General features: G+C 40.3%; 2 protein-coding genes and 1 long non-coding RNA gene across 4 annotated transcripts; 2 read left to right on the top strand and 1 right to left on the bottom strand.

The window, feature by feature from the left end:
- The first annotated feature begins 2,565 nt into the window (after positions 1 to 2,565).
- Positions 2,566 to 9,624, top strand: LOC146493609 (cbp/p300-interacting transactivator 3-like). Of its 2 annotated transcripts, XM_085147854.1 has the most exons (3): positions 2,566 to 2,741; positions 3,687 to 3,693; positions 4,695 to 9,624. In XM_085147854.1, the coding sequence occupies exons 1-3, from the start codon at positions 2,581 to 2,583 to the stop codon at positions 5,406 to 5,408; spliced, it is 882 nt and encodes a 293-aa protein (XP_085003980.1). In that variant the 5' UTR covers positions 2,566 to 2,580; the 3' UTR covers positions 5,409 to 9,624. The 2 variants fall into 2 exon arrangements, with proteins under 2 accessions (XP_085003980.1, XP_085003979.1); XM_085147853.1 differs by lacking the exon at positions 3,687 to 3,693 and having other exon boundaries at positions 2,604 to 2,737.
- A 1,822-nt stretch (positions 9,625 to 11,446) lies between these two features.
- On the top strand, positions 11,447 to 16,039 carry LOC146493607 (uncharacterized). Its single transcript, XR_014871829.1, has 4 exons — positions 11,447 to 11,934; positions 12,286 to 15,350; positions 15,466 to 15,535; positions 15,629 to 16,039. It is a non-coding gene; the product is annotated as an uncharacterized LOC146493607 (long non-coding RNA).
- LOC146493608 (uncharacterized) lies at positions 13,095 to 14,929 on the bottom strand. Its single transcript, XM_085147850.1, has 4 exons — positions 14,800 to 14,929; positions 14,410 to 14,661; positions 13,727 to 13,816; positions 13,095 to 13,552 (listed from the first exon to the last, which is right to left on the bottom strand). Exons 1-4 carry the CDS (start codon positions 14,927 to 14,929, stop codon positions 13,293 to 13,295), a joined length of 732 nt encoding a protein of 243 aa, XP_085003976.1. The 3' UTR covers positions 13,095 to 13,292.
- Positions 16,040 to 16,943: the final 904 nt, after the last annotated feature.

Here is a 16,943-nt window from a genome sequence, read left to right as displayed (position 1 = left end):
TTTTTGTCTTTGTCTGTTAGTAGTTTAGTGCAACACTGTCTCCTAAAAATAAAATGTATTTATCTTATATTATGTATAAGGCAAATTATATTATAATGTCTGTGAGGGGTATACAGTTTGAACGGTGTACAATTTCCTCATGGATACGGTCCAGTGATTTTATTTCATAGTTATTATTGTACATGTACCCTTACATTATTCTCATACCTATATGCTCAGGACAAAAATGCACTGATTATGGCTTTAGGTAATATTATTTCCTCAAGCTAATAAGTCTAGGAACAGAAAAACTGTGAAATTTTGCAGTTGCAGAAACTGGTGCTGTATTTGCAATAACAGTAACAATAATAAAAAGTGCTCCATGTCCCAACTGTTTTAATGATTCCTAAATTCTACTTGCTAACCTTTAATTTTGTAGTGAAAAATCTCTCTATATAGAACATGAGTATAAATGTGTGCGTGAAAGATTTCAGTGTGGTTTTAGAGCTCAACACAGTTCTGAAATTGCCTGTTAAGGTGGCACATTAGGGTCTTTTAACAGCTTATGCTGGTTACCAGTCCATTTCAGGGCTCTGTACAAACCTCTGCACAGCTACCACAAAGACATTTCTTCTGCTGGCTGTGGCAAGTGCAGGTATTATTATTAAAAGGTGCTATGTGGAGGTTCTCGTGGTTGTATGAGTGTTGCCATTTTTACCTTCGCTGTTACCCGACACCTTCATAGAAAAAAGGATAGTTTCAGGGCATACATCCATACATTCCATTTTTTGTAGATATCTTTAAATAGCGTCAGTAGTCATTTATTTCAAAAAGAATGTAAAAGGTGCTAAAAACAAAAACATATTGCAACTTTTCAAACATCTCTGCACTTTTGATGTTTTATTTATAAAGTCCACAATGGGGTTGGCCCAAGGCATTAAAACTTTTAACCCTAGGCGTAGTAGCCTGTTCCATGTAGTTCATAAATGTAGCTCTTCTGACTATTCCTAATGCTATGTTTAGACTCCACAATAACAACATGGCAACAGGAAAATGAAATGTAAAATCAAAAAAGAAATCACCAACTGTATCATTGCATTATCAGTGCAATTTGTATCGGTGTAAAGTAACTACATCCTTATTTAGAACGCTTCTCAACAGCCAGCTAAATAGACTTATACGTGGTTGCTTTAGCTTTCTTTATTTTACATACACACGACAGCCAGTATCATCCCAGCCATTGTTTGTTTACATTCCTGTTTTAGGTAGTCTTTAATGGCACGTCATTAAAGATGACATCACATAGGTTGCCAATGACAACTGGCAGGCAAGCTACAACTGGTTGGTGACTAAAGTCAAGTCTTCCTTTAAGCTTGCCCAGGTCCATGAAAGAACGTGCCAGGGTGACCTTCTTGTGCTGTGCAGTGTGAACTTGTCATATGCCTACACTTAAAAACAAAGGAAGCAGAACCTTCACAGTCCTAGCTGAACAGCCTACCTGAAGTTTAGACTGACTTAGAGGAGTATTATACTTGGTTGTGCACAGGAATACAGATAACTGCATAGACACCGCAGATAAGTAGTTAGTCCTTTTTTTGAAGTCTGCCTAAATGGCTTACATAGTTAGTGTAGTCACAAGAAACTGGAAAGCATAGAGGACCCTCGCTAGTATGGTGGATCTGTTTTTTTTTTTTTTTTAAACTGTCTAGATTAAGATGTTAGCAGTTTCAGAGCCTGGGTTTGGTTTATGCTACTGTGTCCCTTAACGTATATCATATTGGCCATTGTTGTAGACTGGCAGTGTGACCAGGAAGCAGAGGGTTGGTTGCTTATGGAAAATACTACAGAATGTAAAGTGGACATGGTAATGACAAAACCAGAAGCATCATCAAAGGTTGCAAGAGAAAGCCACACAATGGGAAAGCAGCCCTAGCACCAGAGAGATGAAATGACTAAAGTTCTGTAAGCTTATCTACAAGCTACAAGTTACACAATGGAATTTAATAGTAATTTGTTGGAATTTACTCTAAATCCCCGTCCCTTTTGTAATAGCCTATTTTAACATTTCCTTCTAGCAGTTTGCTCTTTGTCTTTTTTGTAATTGTAATTTTCAGCGGGTTAGTTTTTTTTCTGTTCTCCTATTCTATGAACAGTCCATTTATTTACTGTTTCTTTCCACTGTAAACACTTTTTAAAAAGTGCTCTATAATGAAACTTTATAGTGGACTTTACAGTACAGAACTATTCCGGAGTAATGCTGTAAAACACCTTGCTCAAATGATTTCCTCTACAGCTGTGGGGCTTTTGCTTTGCCTACAGTCTTTACCGATGCGCTTTGCACAGAACTCTTCCAGTTAAGAGAGTATGGATCATTGCTAATAAAAGTATATAAAGTGTAATGAAAGCAGGCGGCAGTGAAATCACCCCGGGACCACAGCGGGGCTGAACGGGTCTCTTCTGCTCTGGCGTATCCGTGGAAGTAGTTAGCGAACGTTTCTTTGCACAGTGATTAAGGGGGCGGACCAATAGCAACAAAGGAGACGGAGAGGAAGGTGGCTCCTCCTCTCCCTATCTCTCTCTCGCTCTCTCTGTGCTTTATAGATGTACATAATCCCTGAGATGACCCAGAAAACAAACTCCTCTGACTGCCGAGACATTGCAGAGTTCGCCGCAGGGCTGCATGTAGCCGGAGCATCAGCTGAAGGAACTACGCCGGCACTGATCCAACTTCTCAGCCGATTCCACAATAAAATATCGGGTAGGTGTCATCTTGCTATTTAAAACAGGTTGAAAGGCACCTCTTCGCCTTTGTCCTGTGGAGTATTTTCGTATTTCGCTACATAATTACACATAGAGAGACTGGTTGGATTCGGACGGAATCAATCATATTTCACCTTGCCACTTACTTTAACGGCATTATAGGTTTTCTGTTGCGGTCTTATCGCACCAAATGATAAAAAGAATCCGTAACGATGTGGATAAAAAAAGAGGTTTTGTGCTTCTGTAATAATGACTATTATCGTCCCTCAGACTATCAAAGTGCCATTTGAATTATAATAACGATCAGTACATAAGCTCCACAGAGGGGATATAATTAGATATCACAAGAGCAGAATATTATAAGGATGGTTTAGGCTATTGAGGAAAGTCTCTTGTTTTATCAGCACTAAAAGGGTTGAATTGATACAAGCAGCCAGGGGCAAAGGCTGAGTTCATTCTAGGATGGTGGTATTTTAAAAACCTGAAACCTCTTTGTTTTTCCACACTCAAGCATTCTTTTCATGGTTTGCTCTAGATCTGTTTTCACAACCATCCCATTTAGAGGCAGCTCATGGAATAATGTCATCATTTTAACAAGCTAATTATGTTCACTGAGTAGGATCTGTTTGCCATGTAGGAAATCTTAATGTGAGATGTTTAGTAAGGACAGAGGTGTTGTGTGTTGAGCTTGAGGGGGGTGGTCTTGAAAAGCATTTCTCTGTGTCCTTTGGGCTGCAAGGGTATTGCTGCCCTCCCTTGTTAGTGTGAGACTGAGGGGTAATTCACTGATGGTGTAATTTTGGAGGCTTTGACTTTTCTTTTTTTTTTCCACACAGGAAATTAAAGTGTTCAAATAGAGAAGCAGAAATCATAGAAGCGAGGAAAATAAGTTTTGAACCAATTATGTTTGTTTTGTTGTTTTGTTGTTTCAAGGGACTTGAATTAAGTGATGCAGTGTCACACCTTTGTTAAATCATAAGCCCCCGAAGAGAGGCATGACAGCAAAATGGTCTCACCTGATCAGCTAAGATCAAGATATCCCAACTTGGTCACTGAATCGTAGTTTTTCCATCATCTGCAGTCAGTTTTTGTGTGTTTCTGTGCCTTTAACTGGTAACTGAGATTTTAGCTGTCTTAATTTATACATGCTAACATATAGATGTGTTTATAGGTGTTATTTGAAAAGACTGTAGGGACCTATACAATAGATTTACAGCACAATTGGGTTAAAATATTGTGCTTGGTCAGCATGTTTTTATATACCGTTGTATATGCATACACATACTTTTTAGGATCAAGTTGGATATAGCTGCAGGTTTAAATTGTTATTTTGCTCTAAAATTATTTTTATAAATCATATGTAAATAGCTGGAGCTCCAGGAACATTTCATGTGTCTAAATTATTACATGCAATGGTGACATAATTACATGGAAAATGCAAAAATGGAGGTTTAGATAAGATGCACAATTACTTAAATAAGCTGGTGTAATACATACAGCAGTCCAGATCTTCCACACAACTTTTGTTTGTAATGCAGGTTTTTAAAGTTTTTATGTCCAGCCCAAATTAAACCTGTTGACAACACTTTTTGGTGAATTGTACCAAATACAATTGATTTTTTTTTTCCTTTACCAAATATTAGATCATTGGAAGATGTTCAAACGGTTAAATTTAATTTAATTGCATTGATGAAAGTTAACAACTTTAGCATTAGCTATCTTGGCAATCCAAAAAACCTGCTTGAGTTCTCCTTGAGTTATTCCTTATTTGTTGTTCTAGAAAGCCCTTAAAAAGCTGGTTTCTCACTTGTCCTTATGAATAAATAGAACTTTTGCAATATGTAAAGTGGGTTCTTGCCAGTTTAAACTGTACATATATTAAACTTGTCTACTTTATGCAATGGGTTCTATTTCAAATCTAATGGTATATTGTGCTGGTTGTTATTGTTTTGTAGGGCGACATGGCTGAACACATGATGATGCCCATGAACCATGGCTTCAGGATGGGCATGACTGGGCCACCACAGCACAACTGCCAGCGCAGTCTGCCCAATGGCCAGGTAATGCACTATGGCAGGAACCCTCAGAGCAATATGGAAGCTGCCATGAGACAGAGACCGGGCATGGTGGGACCTGGAGGGATGGTCCCTGTGAATGGAGCTCCCATGGCCAACCACCACCACCAAATGATGTCTGGTAACATGATGTACAATGGCCAGTGTCCACAGCAACAGCAACAGCACCACCACTTGCACTCTCAGCAGCAGCAGCAGCAGCAGCAGCAGCAGCAGCAGCAGGGAGGACACCCACAGCAGTACCTCCCTGGGAATCTCACTTCGCAGCAGCTCATGGCCAGCATGCACCTGCAAAAACTCAACACTCAGTATCACGGACACCCGCTGAGCTCAACTAATGGTCACCATCTGCCGAATGGTCCACAGTACCGGATGGGTCCGGCCCAGCTTTCCAGCATGCAACACATTAGTGGGCCTTTGGGGCTGAATGGTATGGACATGGATCTGATCGATGAGGAGGTTCTGACTTCACTGGTACTGGAATTTGGTTTAGATCGCATTCAGGAGCTACCTGAGCTCTTCCTAGGACAGAATGAGTTTGACTTCATATCAGACTTTGTGTGCAAACAGCAGCCGAGCACAGTGAGCTGTTGAGGAATTTAGTTGAAAAGTGTTTGGTTTGTTTGGATTCAACAGCCCAAAGAATGACTGAATGGCCACAGTAGCACAGCGAGAGGAGACAATCCCCCTGTTCTGTTTGGGTATTTCTGTATCTGTGTATATGACAGTGTCTGGTACAACGTCACGATGACATGCCTGTGAGTTGTTGAAGAACTGTAATGGGCAAAAACGCAGAAAAACCACCAGGTTTCTCTGCTTTGAGACGGTGCCAGCAAGATCCGCTGCCTTTGGCCAAATTGGGGCATCCTGATGCAGCGGGCTCCGTCTGTACCCATCTGGCCCACAGCACATGTGCCTACAGTGCCAAGGCTTTTGGACAATTGTAAATTTAACAAACACAATGAGAAAAGCTGACCTAAAAGACTGTCATTCTGGGTCCACCAGATTTGGTGTAATCTTTTAAAATGTTTTATCTCTGATGACAATTTTAACTAGTAGCAGACTATAGATCATACAAATTTATAAAAAGGTAGTTCTCTGAATTTGCTTATATGAGGAAGTAAGGATTTTTGTGTGCATATTGAAGGCTGGCTCTTCAAAACGGACTTTCTTCAAAAGATGACATTTCCTTGAAGAGCAGGGAAATGAAGTTGTGCATCATTCCAGAGTGGCACATTTTAGTTTCTTTTGTGGGTAAAATGTGCTTCATTGATTATTTCACTTATAATGTCATTTAACTGACTGGCTAGGTGAAATCTGCATTGCATCTGTTTCCTGCTAAGTAACCATGATTGAAACATTGGCAAAGTAGCACATTTCCTTGAGTCTTGGCTTTAACAAAGCTTTTATTTGTGCATCAGTCTCACCACTCCATGTCTGACATTCATATATGTGTTACAAGACAGGTTACTGCTGTATAGAACTGCAAGAACAGATACAAGGTGAATGCCCTCTTAGCATCTCAAAAACTGCATAATTATGGCCTATTTAAAGTGTTAAGGAAAGTTAGACCCACAACAAAATCAGTTACTGGTGGCATAGCTAATGCTTAAATTTGTTTTCCAAAACAGGATTTTTAAAAAATGCATTTGATTGCAGTCTTTGTGTGCTTAGTGTGTACGTTTGTGGAATTAGGTATTTAAATCCCACCGAAGGGCATCCTCATCCCAAAAGTCATCGGTTGGTAAACCGATCAAGAGACTGCGCAGAGAGAGGGAATGATAGAGAGAGAGAGTTTGGCCTGTGGACACAATGCGTGGACACAGCACTCGGTGCAGCACTTAGTTTAATCATTATTTAAATCTGTCACTACCTGTGGCATTGATTTCATTAGACTGGAAGAGCAAACAAGTAGCAAAGCTGATGTTTTTTGCCATAAATGAGCTTGTTCTGCTGTGTTTCTACTGACAGGATTTGAATTACATGTTCTCACATGCTTGTCTTTACTGAGGTCGGCTTGTGCATTCTCTAGTGACTCCGTAATTATAAAATGGACATATATGATGACTTTTTCTAAAAGTAATTAGGTTTTTGGTCAAAGGTGAAGCCTTTCCACAGCAGGTTGGATGCGTGATAACTTTCTGTGCTCTTTGTGGAACTGTCAGAAGAGCCAGGGCGACACTGTGTTAATCTGTTCCAACACACCTGTGCTGCGATTCCTGCGTCTCACTGGAGATCTGCCATCTTGAAGCTCTTGAGTCCAACAATGGGCATTGAAATGCTGTTGTAAAGAGAGAATAAGTGCCAGCACTCTGCTTCACTTTCTCCCTGCCAGAATTGCAGACACACTCACAACCTCATAGTTAAGGTGGAACTTCTTCTGGCCTTAGCAAGACAGTGGCCTCTGATTACCGCTGTATCAACAAGCGCAGCCTTTTTGTGTATTGTATCTTTGTACTGTAGACTAGAGCTGAAGCTGATCTAGATACATTTAAGGTACTTTCAAAAAAAATGTTTAAAAAGGCATTTTCAGAAATAAATGTAAGTCAGTGGCTGATTTTGATGTATTGACAAGAGATTATATCCTACTTTTTTTGTTTATTTGTTTGTTTAGCAAAAAAGTGTGTAGATGTTTTTGGGTGCAGGGCGTGAAGCTTTAAGACCAAGTGGACTGCATGTGTTGAAGGATGCAAGAGGAATGCCACTGCTTTCTCACAAAGCAGCTGAGAATGTACAGCACAGTACTTTGTGGGAGCTTGTCTTACAATGGTAGATAAACATGTGAGATTGTAATCCTTATTCCAAATTACACACCATTAATTTGGGTGACAACCCACCCGCCTACCCTCCCCCACACATTCTCCTCATCCTCCTCCTTTCCCACTTCCACAAAGCTTTTGTAATGTTATTGATTATATTTGAAGAAAATGTATTTATTTTCAAATAAAATATTTATTTAAAGTGCTGTTTTTAATTGTATGTCAGTGATTTCTTAAACCACTCTTAAAAGGAGCCAAACATGTAACTTGTCATAAAGATACAGCACTGTTGATATATACCGAGAGCCTTGAGAGATGCTCTTTATTTGCCTGATCTTTTTTTATTGGTTCTCAAGACTTCCACACCCACAATAAGCAAGCAGAAGAGCAAAGTACAAGTTACATATCCTAAATAGTAGTGAGTCAGCACTCTGTCAACACAGAGAATGTTTTTGTTGATTCATTGTGTTATATAATTTTAAAAAAAAGTTCAACAACCTGCAAAGTAACAGCATACCAGAGTAAAGATTTATAAATACATACATACTAAATGGCTCAAATGGCTCACAGAGACATCCTCCCACACTGACATATTTAAATGACAAGTCTTGTTTTCTCTTAAGGCCTTTATTTCTCTCTGTTAGAGCTGAATAAAGAGCTCACTGCACATTTCCAGCTAGAAGTTTTGCTCTACCATTTTTCTAAAAGAACAGCTCTGTGGGGACTTACGATTAAAAAAAAGTCTAATTGAAATTCTAATTAGCTGTGCAGTAAAGTCATACTACTAGACCTCAAATACACGTGCTGTTTTACATGGTGTTCGTCAAGGCAGGATTTTGTCCTTGAGCTGTTTTTAATAGGTTGCTGAAAACTGTGAGAACTGGTGCAGGCTTGCAGGAACCCAAATCTGTAGAAGGACAGACACTAGTAGCATCTAAGATTTGTGCCACTAGCCATGGGTTGCAGACAGTCAAGTGCTAAGTAACCCAAACCAAAATGTTGTCCATCCTCTAAACAATTAATCCATGATGTTTTATTAAGTAAAATCTAAGAAAGAAGCCTGCATTACATTGCCTACACAATTAAAGTTATTTTAAAATGACTAAAGTAAATGAATTAAAACACATAGGCTTTATACTGGAATATAATGAATTGTGAATAAACACTATGTAGCAGGTTCAGAAATGTGCTGGACTTAGGAAACATTTTTGTCTTCATGACAAATGAGAGAAACACAAATAAAGATAAATAAGGTGTAAAAACAAAGACTATATAAAATAATTTAAATAATGAAAAGGTAATGCTATGCAGCAATGTGCAAAACTTTTAAAGCCCTTGTAAGGATGCTTTCAAAGTTGCAGTGGTTCAATCAGCTATTTCATAAAATTGAACTCAAATCACTTCTCATTGACTAATCTGCATATAGTTGTTAACCCTGAAGTCATCATAGGTACACTATGATGCAGTCTCCCCCAATAGACCGCTGAGACCACCAAGAGTCAAACCCACTGCCTTTCGGTTTCATCTTGAAATTCTCTCCAGGAAATTTCTAAACAAAGTCATGGACAAAGTCTGAGTCCAAAGCTCACAGGGAACAGTGCTGACCAAGCTGTCAGTAAAGGTGGAAAGGACTACAGACTAAGCAGATTTCAAAGACGTATACCAGGAATGATTACTTGGCCATCATATCTGTCTGTGTATCTATCTATAATTGTCTCAATGTCTGCAACAGAAGGATATAATCAAGGCTTCAAACCTCAGACTGTTAAGGTTGTTCCAATCACGTTGGACAACTTGGAAGGTTCTGCGGTAACAACAACATTTCGGGCTGAACATTCGCTCTCTTCTTGTATTTGCAGCTACATCTTTATGACTCTAGCTAAATGAAAGTCTAAAGCAGCTGCACATAATTCTTTGCTAATCTATTAAAATGTAAGCCTTGCAAGCTGAATTAAAGTACCACTATGGTGCCTTACACCTGTTTCCTGTTCTGAATTAGGTTCACCTTTTTCTACACCAACACTTGCCAGCAAATAGTTGAATAGATATTACACATTTAAGAAAAAATAACAGTCTCTAATTATAACAGACAGAATATCAACCAAATAAAAAAACAGATTATATAACAGTTATAAATTGATTTACAAGTCATTGAGTGAAATTAGTATTTGATCATTAAGCAAAACATGGCTTAGTATTTGGTGGAGAAACCCTTGTTAGCAAGCATATCTGTGAAACATTTCTTGTTACCAGGTTTGCATACATATCAGGATACATAGCAGTAAGATTGAGACTAGCTAGGCCATTCCATGACCTCAGTTTTTCATTAGCCACTCCATTGTTGCATTGAAGGCCGATTTAAGATCCATCGTAAGTGTTCTAGCTAAAGGAAAGAGGTTTTCTTAATCTGTTACTACCAAAAGGGCTTTCTGAGCTCCCTGCTCGAACATGACATGCCCAAAATGAATGGAGTATTTCTCTGCAAAAACAAACTCTGTGTAAACAATCTTGGTATTAAAATAAACTAACACTTGTGAGATTTCATCAGAGGTGTAAATATTGCAGCAGATGTTACTGTGTCAAAGTGAATAAGCTGGAACACAGAAAAAGTAAGTCAATTTTTTCCTCCAATTGTTTTTATTTTTTAGCATATAACCCCTTTAAAATTATGCTTTAGTTCAGATTTTAATTCAGAAAATCAGTAATCAACATATAAACATCCTCTGTGCAAAGATTTATGCTTCTAATGTGAAACAGTGAAAAATGACTGTACATTTAATAAATAAATATTCAGGCATTGTGCAGTTTGTCCAATTTTGGCACACTAGAGACCATATGTCAGCTGAATTTTTTAGGAAGTAAACAGAAAAAAATATTTAATTCCGTTTGAATGCCCAAAATAATGAATCAATGAATTGGCTTCTATTGGCTGATTTGCAAGATTGACACCGCTTTTTAATAATTTGAGCCAATAGAATCACGGTAATGATGCCGCGTTCACGTCAGTTCCACCAATCACAAGTTGCAAAGCGAAAACCCCACATGGCCCTAAATTTACAACAGGTGGCATAACTGGGCTGAAAATGGCGATTGTTGGCGGAAGTGGCTCAGATGCATGGTGTTAGTGAGGCAATTATCAGAAGCTACATCTACTATCTACAGCAGCTATCAGCTACTGGTGAAAAACAACAAAGGGAACCGGAAATGCAAGCAAAGCTTTGTGTTAGCGCATTTGTTAAGCTACACATTTTTGTGATTTTCTTTCTTCTATTGCAGCTGGTTCAGTGAATTTTGGCCAGAGGATGGTGAAACTTGGTGTTTTGGAATCTGTGAGAGCTCTGCTAGCTAACCAGGCTTCGTTTTAGTGATGGGAATTCCGGCTCTTTTTAAAGAACTGTCTCTTTCGGCTCTTTCGGCTCCCAACCGGCTTATCAGATTATTTTCTTGCTTTAATTAATTTATTATCAAAAACAATATAAAATTATGCACAAAAGGAATTACTAATGTAAAAAAAAAAAGTGGTTTTATTTATATACGTTTATATATATATATATACGGGGCCCCTAGAGACAGAGCATTTGATTTTTTTTCAATTATTTGAATATATACATATAGATATATGTAGCCAAGTGAACTAATACTAGATATGGAAAGGGTTTAAAAAGAGGGGATTGTGTTTTTGACTGATTGCCTGTCTACCAGAGGTCTGTTGTAGAGTTGTCATGGTGATGACTAGACCTCGCATTTTGGGGGTACACTGTCCCTTTAAGAGACACTGTAAGCCAGAGCACGCATGCACTCAAGTTTGCGTCACACACTGAGTGCTGTGAGCGGGAGCACTGGAGAGTAACGGTGTGTTCACACCGAACGCGATGGACGCGAACAAAAACGCCCCAAACGCCCCTAATTTGACGCGTGCACATTCGCGTCTCAACGCGTGTCCAAGAAAAATCCAACGCGCTTCAAAATATGATATTTTGACGCGCGTGAACCGGAAATGTGGGAGGGATGTGGGAGGAAGTTGTGCCAGACCGGTATCTTTGCAAGATGGCAGCTGTCGAGTTAGCGCTTGAAGAGAGAGTCTCCCTTCTGTATGTACTGTGGAGAGCAGAGCAGCGGCGTAAAAGACGCCCTCGCCGTACCTGGGTCCATCAGGTCCTCCAGAGGCGTGAGCAGTTTGGTGAGTTTCACCATTTGCTCCAGGAGCTCCGCCTGGATGACGGCCGATTTCAGCGATATCACCGTCTTTCACTCGGCCAGTTTGAGGACCTGCTTCCCCGGGTCGGTCCCAGAATCGCCCGCCTAGACACCAATTACAGGCGCTCAATCCCACCTGCAGAGCGCCTGTTCATCTGCCTGAGGTTAGTAAAAGTATTTAATACGGTAGTCCTTTATTGATACCTGTGCTAATACATGCTAAACTATCCATTTATACACTGCTAACATGGATGTGCTATGCTATCAGTGAATGCTCTCTGTGTTTACTGAAAGCAAACTGTGGTACGGAGACGACTGTTTATAATATTTCTAGTGATACTCAGAAGGTCTCATCAAGTCCTGATTTAATTCGATTTATGCTGTTATCAGTGTTTGAATGATAGCATAGATGTGGTGTCATATCAATGTATGCGCTCGGTGTTTGCTGATATCAAACTGGAGCATTAGGACCACTGAGTTAACCTTTGTAGTGATACTCACTCCTTTTTATTTAGACGGAGCGGAGAAGTGTGTGAAGGCAACTTGTGTTCTCCACAATTTTCTGCGCTGTGTGGACGAGAGAGGGGCACCTGCTGTGGTGGAGCCGTTGCAAGGCCTGGGTCGTATGGCAGCAAACAACTCCTCCAGAGAGGCTGTCCTGGTGAGGGAGAAATTCATGGCTCACTTCTCGGCGGAGGGAGCTGTGTCTTGGCAACCAAAGGAGTAGCCTGTTTGAAGTCCGAGTGACTTCCCCACAACGGCCACCCACAAACCTCTAAAGAGTGTTCCTGTCCTTTTAATTTTTTCTTAATAAATGGAGCTCTACTCCAAAATAAACGAACCTATTTTTACTCTCTTAAGTAACTTGTCTTCACTATGTTCCTATATACAGTGGTGCACAAGTTTGGGCAACCTTATTAATAGTCATTATTTTCCTGTATGAATCACTGTTACAATGAAAAATGTCACTTACATATATCATATAGGAGACACACACATTGATATACACTAAATATTTATTTCATTTCTCTTTTTTTGTGTTGCCAATTTATGCACCTGCTTGATTTAAACAGTTATTGCACACTTTCTGTAAACTGCATTTCACTTCTCAAATATCACTGTGTGTGTCTCCTATATGATATTTAACTGACTATTTTTATTGTGACAACCAATGATTTGTACAAGAAAATAATTACTTTTCACAATGTTGCCCAAACTTTTGCATCCCACTGTATTAGTATGTTTTGTCATTAGTATAATATGAAATAAATTCTACTTGTGTCAAGTCGGGTGCCAATATTTGCTGTGTAGTAGAACAGAGACATTTTGTCATTATAAATGTTTATTTGAAAAAATATAAATTCATTAACAAAAACATTTATCATAAATATATGAAATTTAACTATTTACAGAGAGACAGGAATAAAAAGGACCCAGCTTGGAGTGGAAGAGCCTCAGGGAGAAGGAGGAGAAAAATAAGAACATTGTTTCTGCCCTGGAGAGCTGCTGCCTCATCAGAAAACTACTGATCATTAGGGTCCAATGTTTCCAAATTTAACACAGCTGTGCTGTTTTCAAAAACTAATTTATAAATTTGAAATTTCACGAATTCTCGTGTCTGAGGCGGCATGCTCTCCAGAGCAGGAACAAGGCCGAGGAGGAAATGTTCAGTTGGAGACGGGCGTGGCCTCTTTAGGGACTCCAGGATGGCCAGCTCCACCGCCGATGGACCGTCCTGGGACCCGTCCCTCGCCCGCCTTCGAGCTGTCCTCCTCTGTGGGCCTGTAAAACACAGCACAAAACAACACAAAGTAATGAGAAGGCTGCTACTAGATTTTCATTTTCAAAATTGAAAAAAAAAAACAGGATATAAACTGATTGGTTGTAGATATTTAGTAAAGGTGATCACAAGGGAATTCAAGCAAGTAAAAAGCTGTCAGTGCTTGATGTTCATACCTGTGGGTGCAGCAGCAGGAGTGGAGGGACCAGGGACTGGAGAGCCAGGAGAAGAGACAGCTGAGGACTCTGCTGCATGATTACTTGACTCTATGAAGACAATATTAAATGTTAATATTATTATTAATGTTAATATAGGTTGAAGACAACAGTCATAGAGAATATTATATTATTATATACTTATATACTTATTATTATATACAGTGGTCTCATTTATTGCAGCACATGAACAGTAGTCACAGTTCTCACAAGTTGATTCTCAAAGTGAAAACCTTTGTCGATTTTAAAACGTAAAAGTATTATGCCGCGCTTTTTCTCCGTCTGCGGCGCCACTTTTGTGCGCCTTTTTTGCTCCCGGTGCAGGTGTGTATTTCCGAATGAGGCTCATAGTTATGAGTGTTTTTGTGCTGTTTTTTTCTATTGGACATGATGGTTATCAAAACCAAACATGATAAGTTTGGCAAGCGCAGGAGACACGACATGGAGGAGATTTGTCATTTGGGCTGCAGAATGCAATGCACATCGTTGAAAGCTGTACGGTGCCATAAAAAAAATCAGCGAAAAGGCAGGCAGTGACGGATGAACAGCGGGACTACTGTATACTGTTTATTAATAAACAAAATATGTTCCTGTATGACAACACGCATAAATTAACTGCCTACATTAACTCAATGTAAACATACCTTCTGACTGACACTCCCCTGCTGCCTCTCCGGGCTGTCCCTGGTCCTCGGGGGAGAAGTTCTCCACGGTCCGCACCATATTACCGCTAGTCTCCCGCGGGGTGAGGAAGGGGTCCAGAAACCCCATGACCGCGAAGAACTTCCATTTTCTCCCCGATCCTGCTGCAGACCCACTCCTCTTCTCCTTCTCTGTCTTCTTCTCCTTATTATAAGTGTCCCTGAGGCTCTTCCACTTTCTCCTGCAGATGTCCTCTGAATAAACGCATTATCTTGTTAGCGGAAAGGTATTTGTACATCAGTGGGAAAATAGCGGGACAGTAGGCGGGCTTGCTAGCTTTTGCGCGGGTTCATCGGGTCAGTCTGAAAATTAAAAAGAAGGAATGAACTTACCAGGTTGCCCGATCTCCTCACTTATGTGTCTCCAAGCTAGGTCCTTTTTATTCCTGTCTCGGTAAAAGTAGTAGCTAGCATCGTACAGCTCCGGGTGATTAGCCACGGCACTGATTAGCTTTTCCTCCATACTGAATGAAGAATGAATTCGGGCTTTGGCTGGACCTGCCCCTTTGACCTAGGTCAGAGCCACGTCACCAGGCCCCTGATTGGTTGTCGGGGCGCGATTTGACGCTGGAGTTCAGATTTTTCCAACTCGAGCGGTAGACGCGAAACGCGCGTATGCACAAAATGCAACACAAAAACTCACGCGCGTGGTTTTATTCGCGAGTCAAACGCGCCAGACGCGCTACACTGACGCGCGTTTCACGCGTTTTGGCGTTTTCGCGACGCAAATCTGCTTCCGAATTTTCGCGGGACCCGCAATCGCGCGTCATCGCGCTTTTCCATTGACTTTACATGTAAACCTGACGCTCTATTCGCGTCCATCGCGTTCGGTGTGAACACACCGTAAGAGACTGCAAAATATTCTGTGGCTAGCTACACAAGAGGTAAATGTGCTAAAAAAGTGTAGCATACTGCAAAATATTGTCACCAGTGTTGTAGTAGACTGTAATTAGCTAAGTTTCTTTAGCAATGACTCCAGGTTTGTGACCATTTCTGTAGAGTTCTTAACGCGCGACGGGTGCATGTTTAATGGTCACGTGCTGTGAAAGGGACTGAAGAGCGGGTTGGCGTGAGTAGTTACAGTGTCCTAACAGATTTCAAAGTAGTTAAGTTTATACTGTTATTCACTTTGCAGAACTCTGTATGTTTCTGTTTGATTCAGAGGGGAGATCACTTGCTGTGTGATTCCTGCGTGTGTACTTGTCCTAGCACAGTAGCTGTGTGGAGAAACCGAAGTGAGTTCATGATGTTCTCCCATAGAAATGTATGTTTAAAAGAGAGTTTACAGTGCACTTTATTGCCAGTTGACCTGCGAAGTTGTGGGATGTAAACAATGTGTTTATTTGTTTTGTTTTCTCTTTTTTGTTGTATTTGTTTCTTGACAGGTCACTACTGTTGTCTATACTGTTTGAATTTAACATGTACATATGATAGTTACTGTTGTCTCAGACCCTGAAAGGCAGTTTTAGGCTGAGCCAGTGGAATAGTTAAATTTTGCCGTTTCACTCAAAACTACAGAATTAAAACTGTGCTCCTCCGAGTACAGTCGGAGAATAAAAAAGCCCACAAAATAGTATTTCCTGTGTCCTGTCTCATTCCCCATGACCGGGCCACATATATATATAGCGCTTTACTAGTCCCTAAGGACCACAAAGCACTTTACACATCCAGTCCTGGCTTGTGTAGCCACTAGGTAACAAAAGCTCAACACTGCCCCTAGCATCCTGGAGCACTTCCATTGTGTTTTGGAGTTTGTACGTGTTTTGGAGGTTTCACGTGCTTTGGAATTTGCATGTGCTTCCGAATTTGTAAGTGTTTTGGAATTTGCATGTGTTTTGGAGTTTGTACGTGCTTCGGAGTTTAAACGTGTTTTGGAGTTTGTACGTGTTTTGGAGTTCGTACGTGCTTTGTCTCTAGGGGCCCCAGTAAATATAAAAACTTTATGAAAAAAAACCAAACTTAAGACGGTTCTATATATGTGCCTCCTTGTATAGGGTAACCTTGAGCTGCAAGATTTCAATACATTATGGTGTAGTGTATTACCAATGGTGTTCTTGATGAGGCATGGAGCTCCAGATGAAGGGCAATTGACGGTGAGTTTATATTTCGTCAGTTTTCACCTTCTGAGCAAGTTTGTCAGTCAATGTTCTTGCCCCTAATGTCCTTTGTTGAACAGGTTGGAATGGAAGTAATTCTGACTTTATATTCAGTGAAGTGACTTTAGGAAGTTCAGAACAATTGGACAACGGGACAAGAGAATTCTGCATCTTCAAAAAACCAAAAAAAACTTTTGAAAGGCCAGCTGAATCCCAGACTGCATCAACGGGTCCTGTCCAATCCAAGCCAGAGCCCCTAGGTCCTGAGCTGCCTGACCCTGAACCATAATCCTATGGATCCCGAGCTACTTGAGCTTCCCAAATGTGTGGACCTAGATCCCAACCAGTCCTGTCACCCTTCATCTTGACCCTTGAGAGTCT

Source organism: Neolamprologus multifasciatus, chromosome 22 (assembly GCF_963576455.1).
Source record: "Neolamprologus multifasciatus chromosome 22, fNeoMul1.2, whole genome shotgun sequence".
NCBI lineage: Eukaryota > Metazoa > Chordata > Actinopteri > Cichliformes > Cichlidae > Neolamprologus > Neolamprologus multifasciatus.
This window is presented reverse-complemented; position numbering and strand designations above follow the sequence as displayed.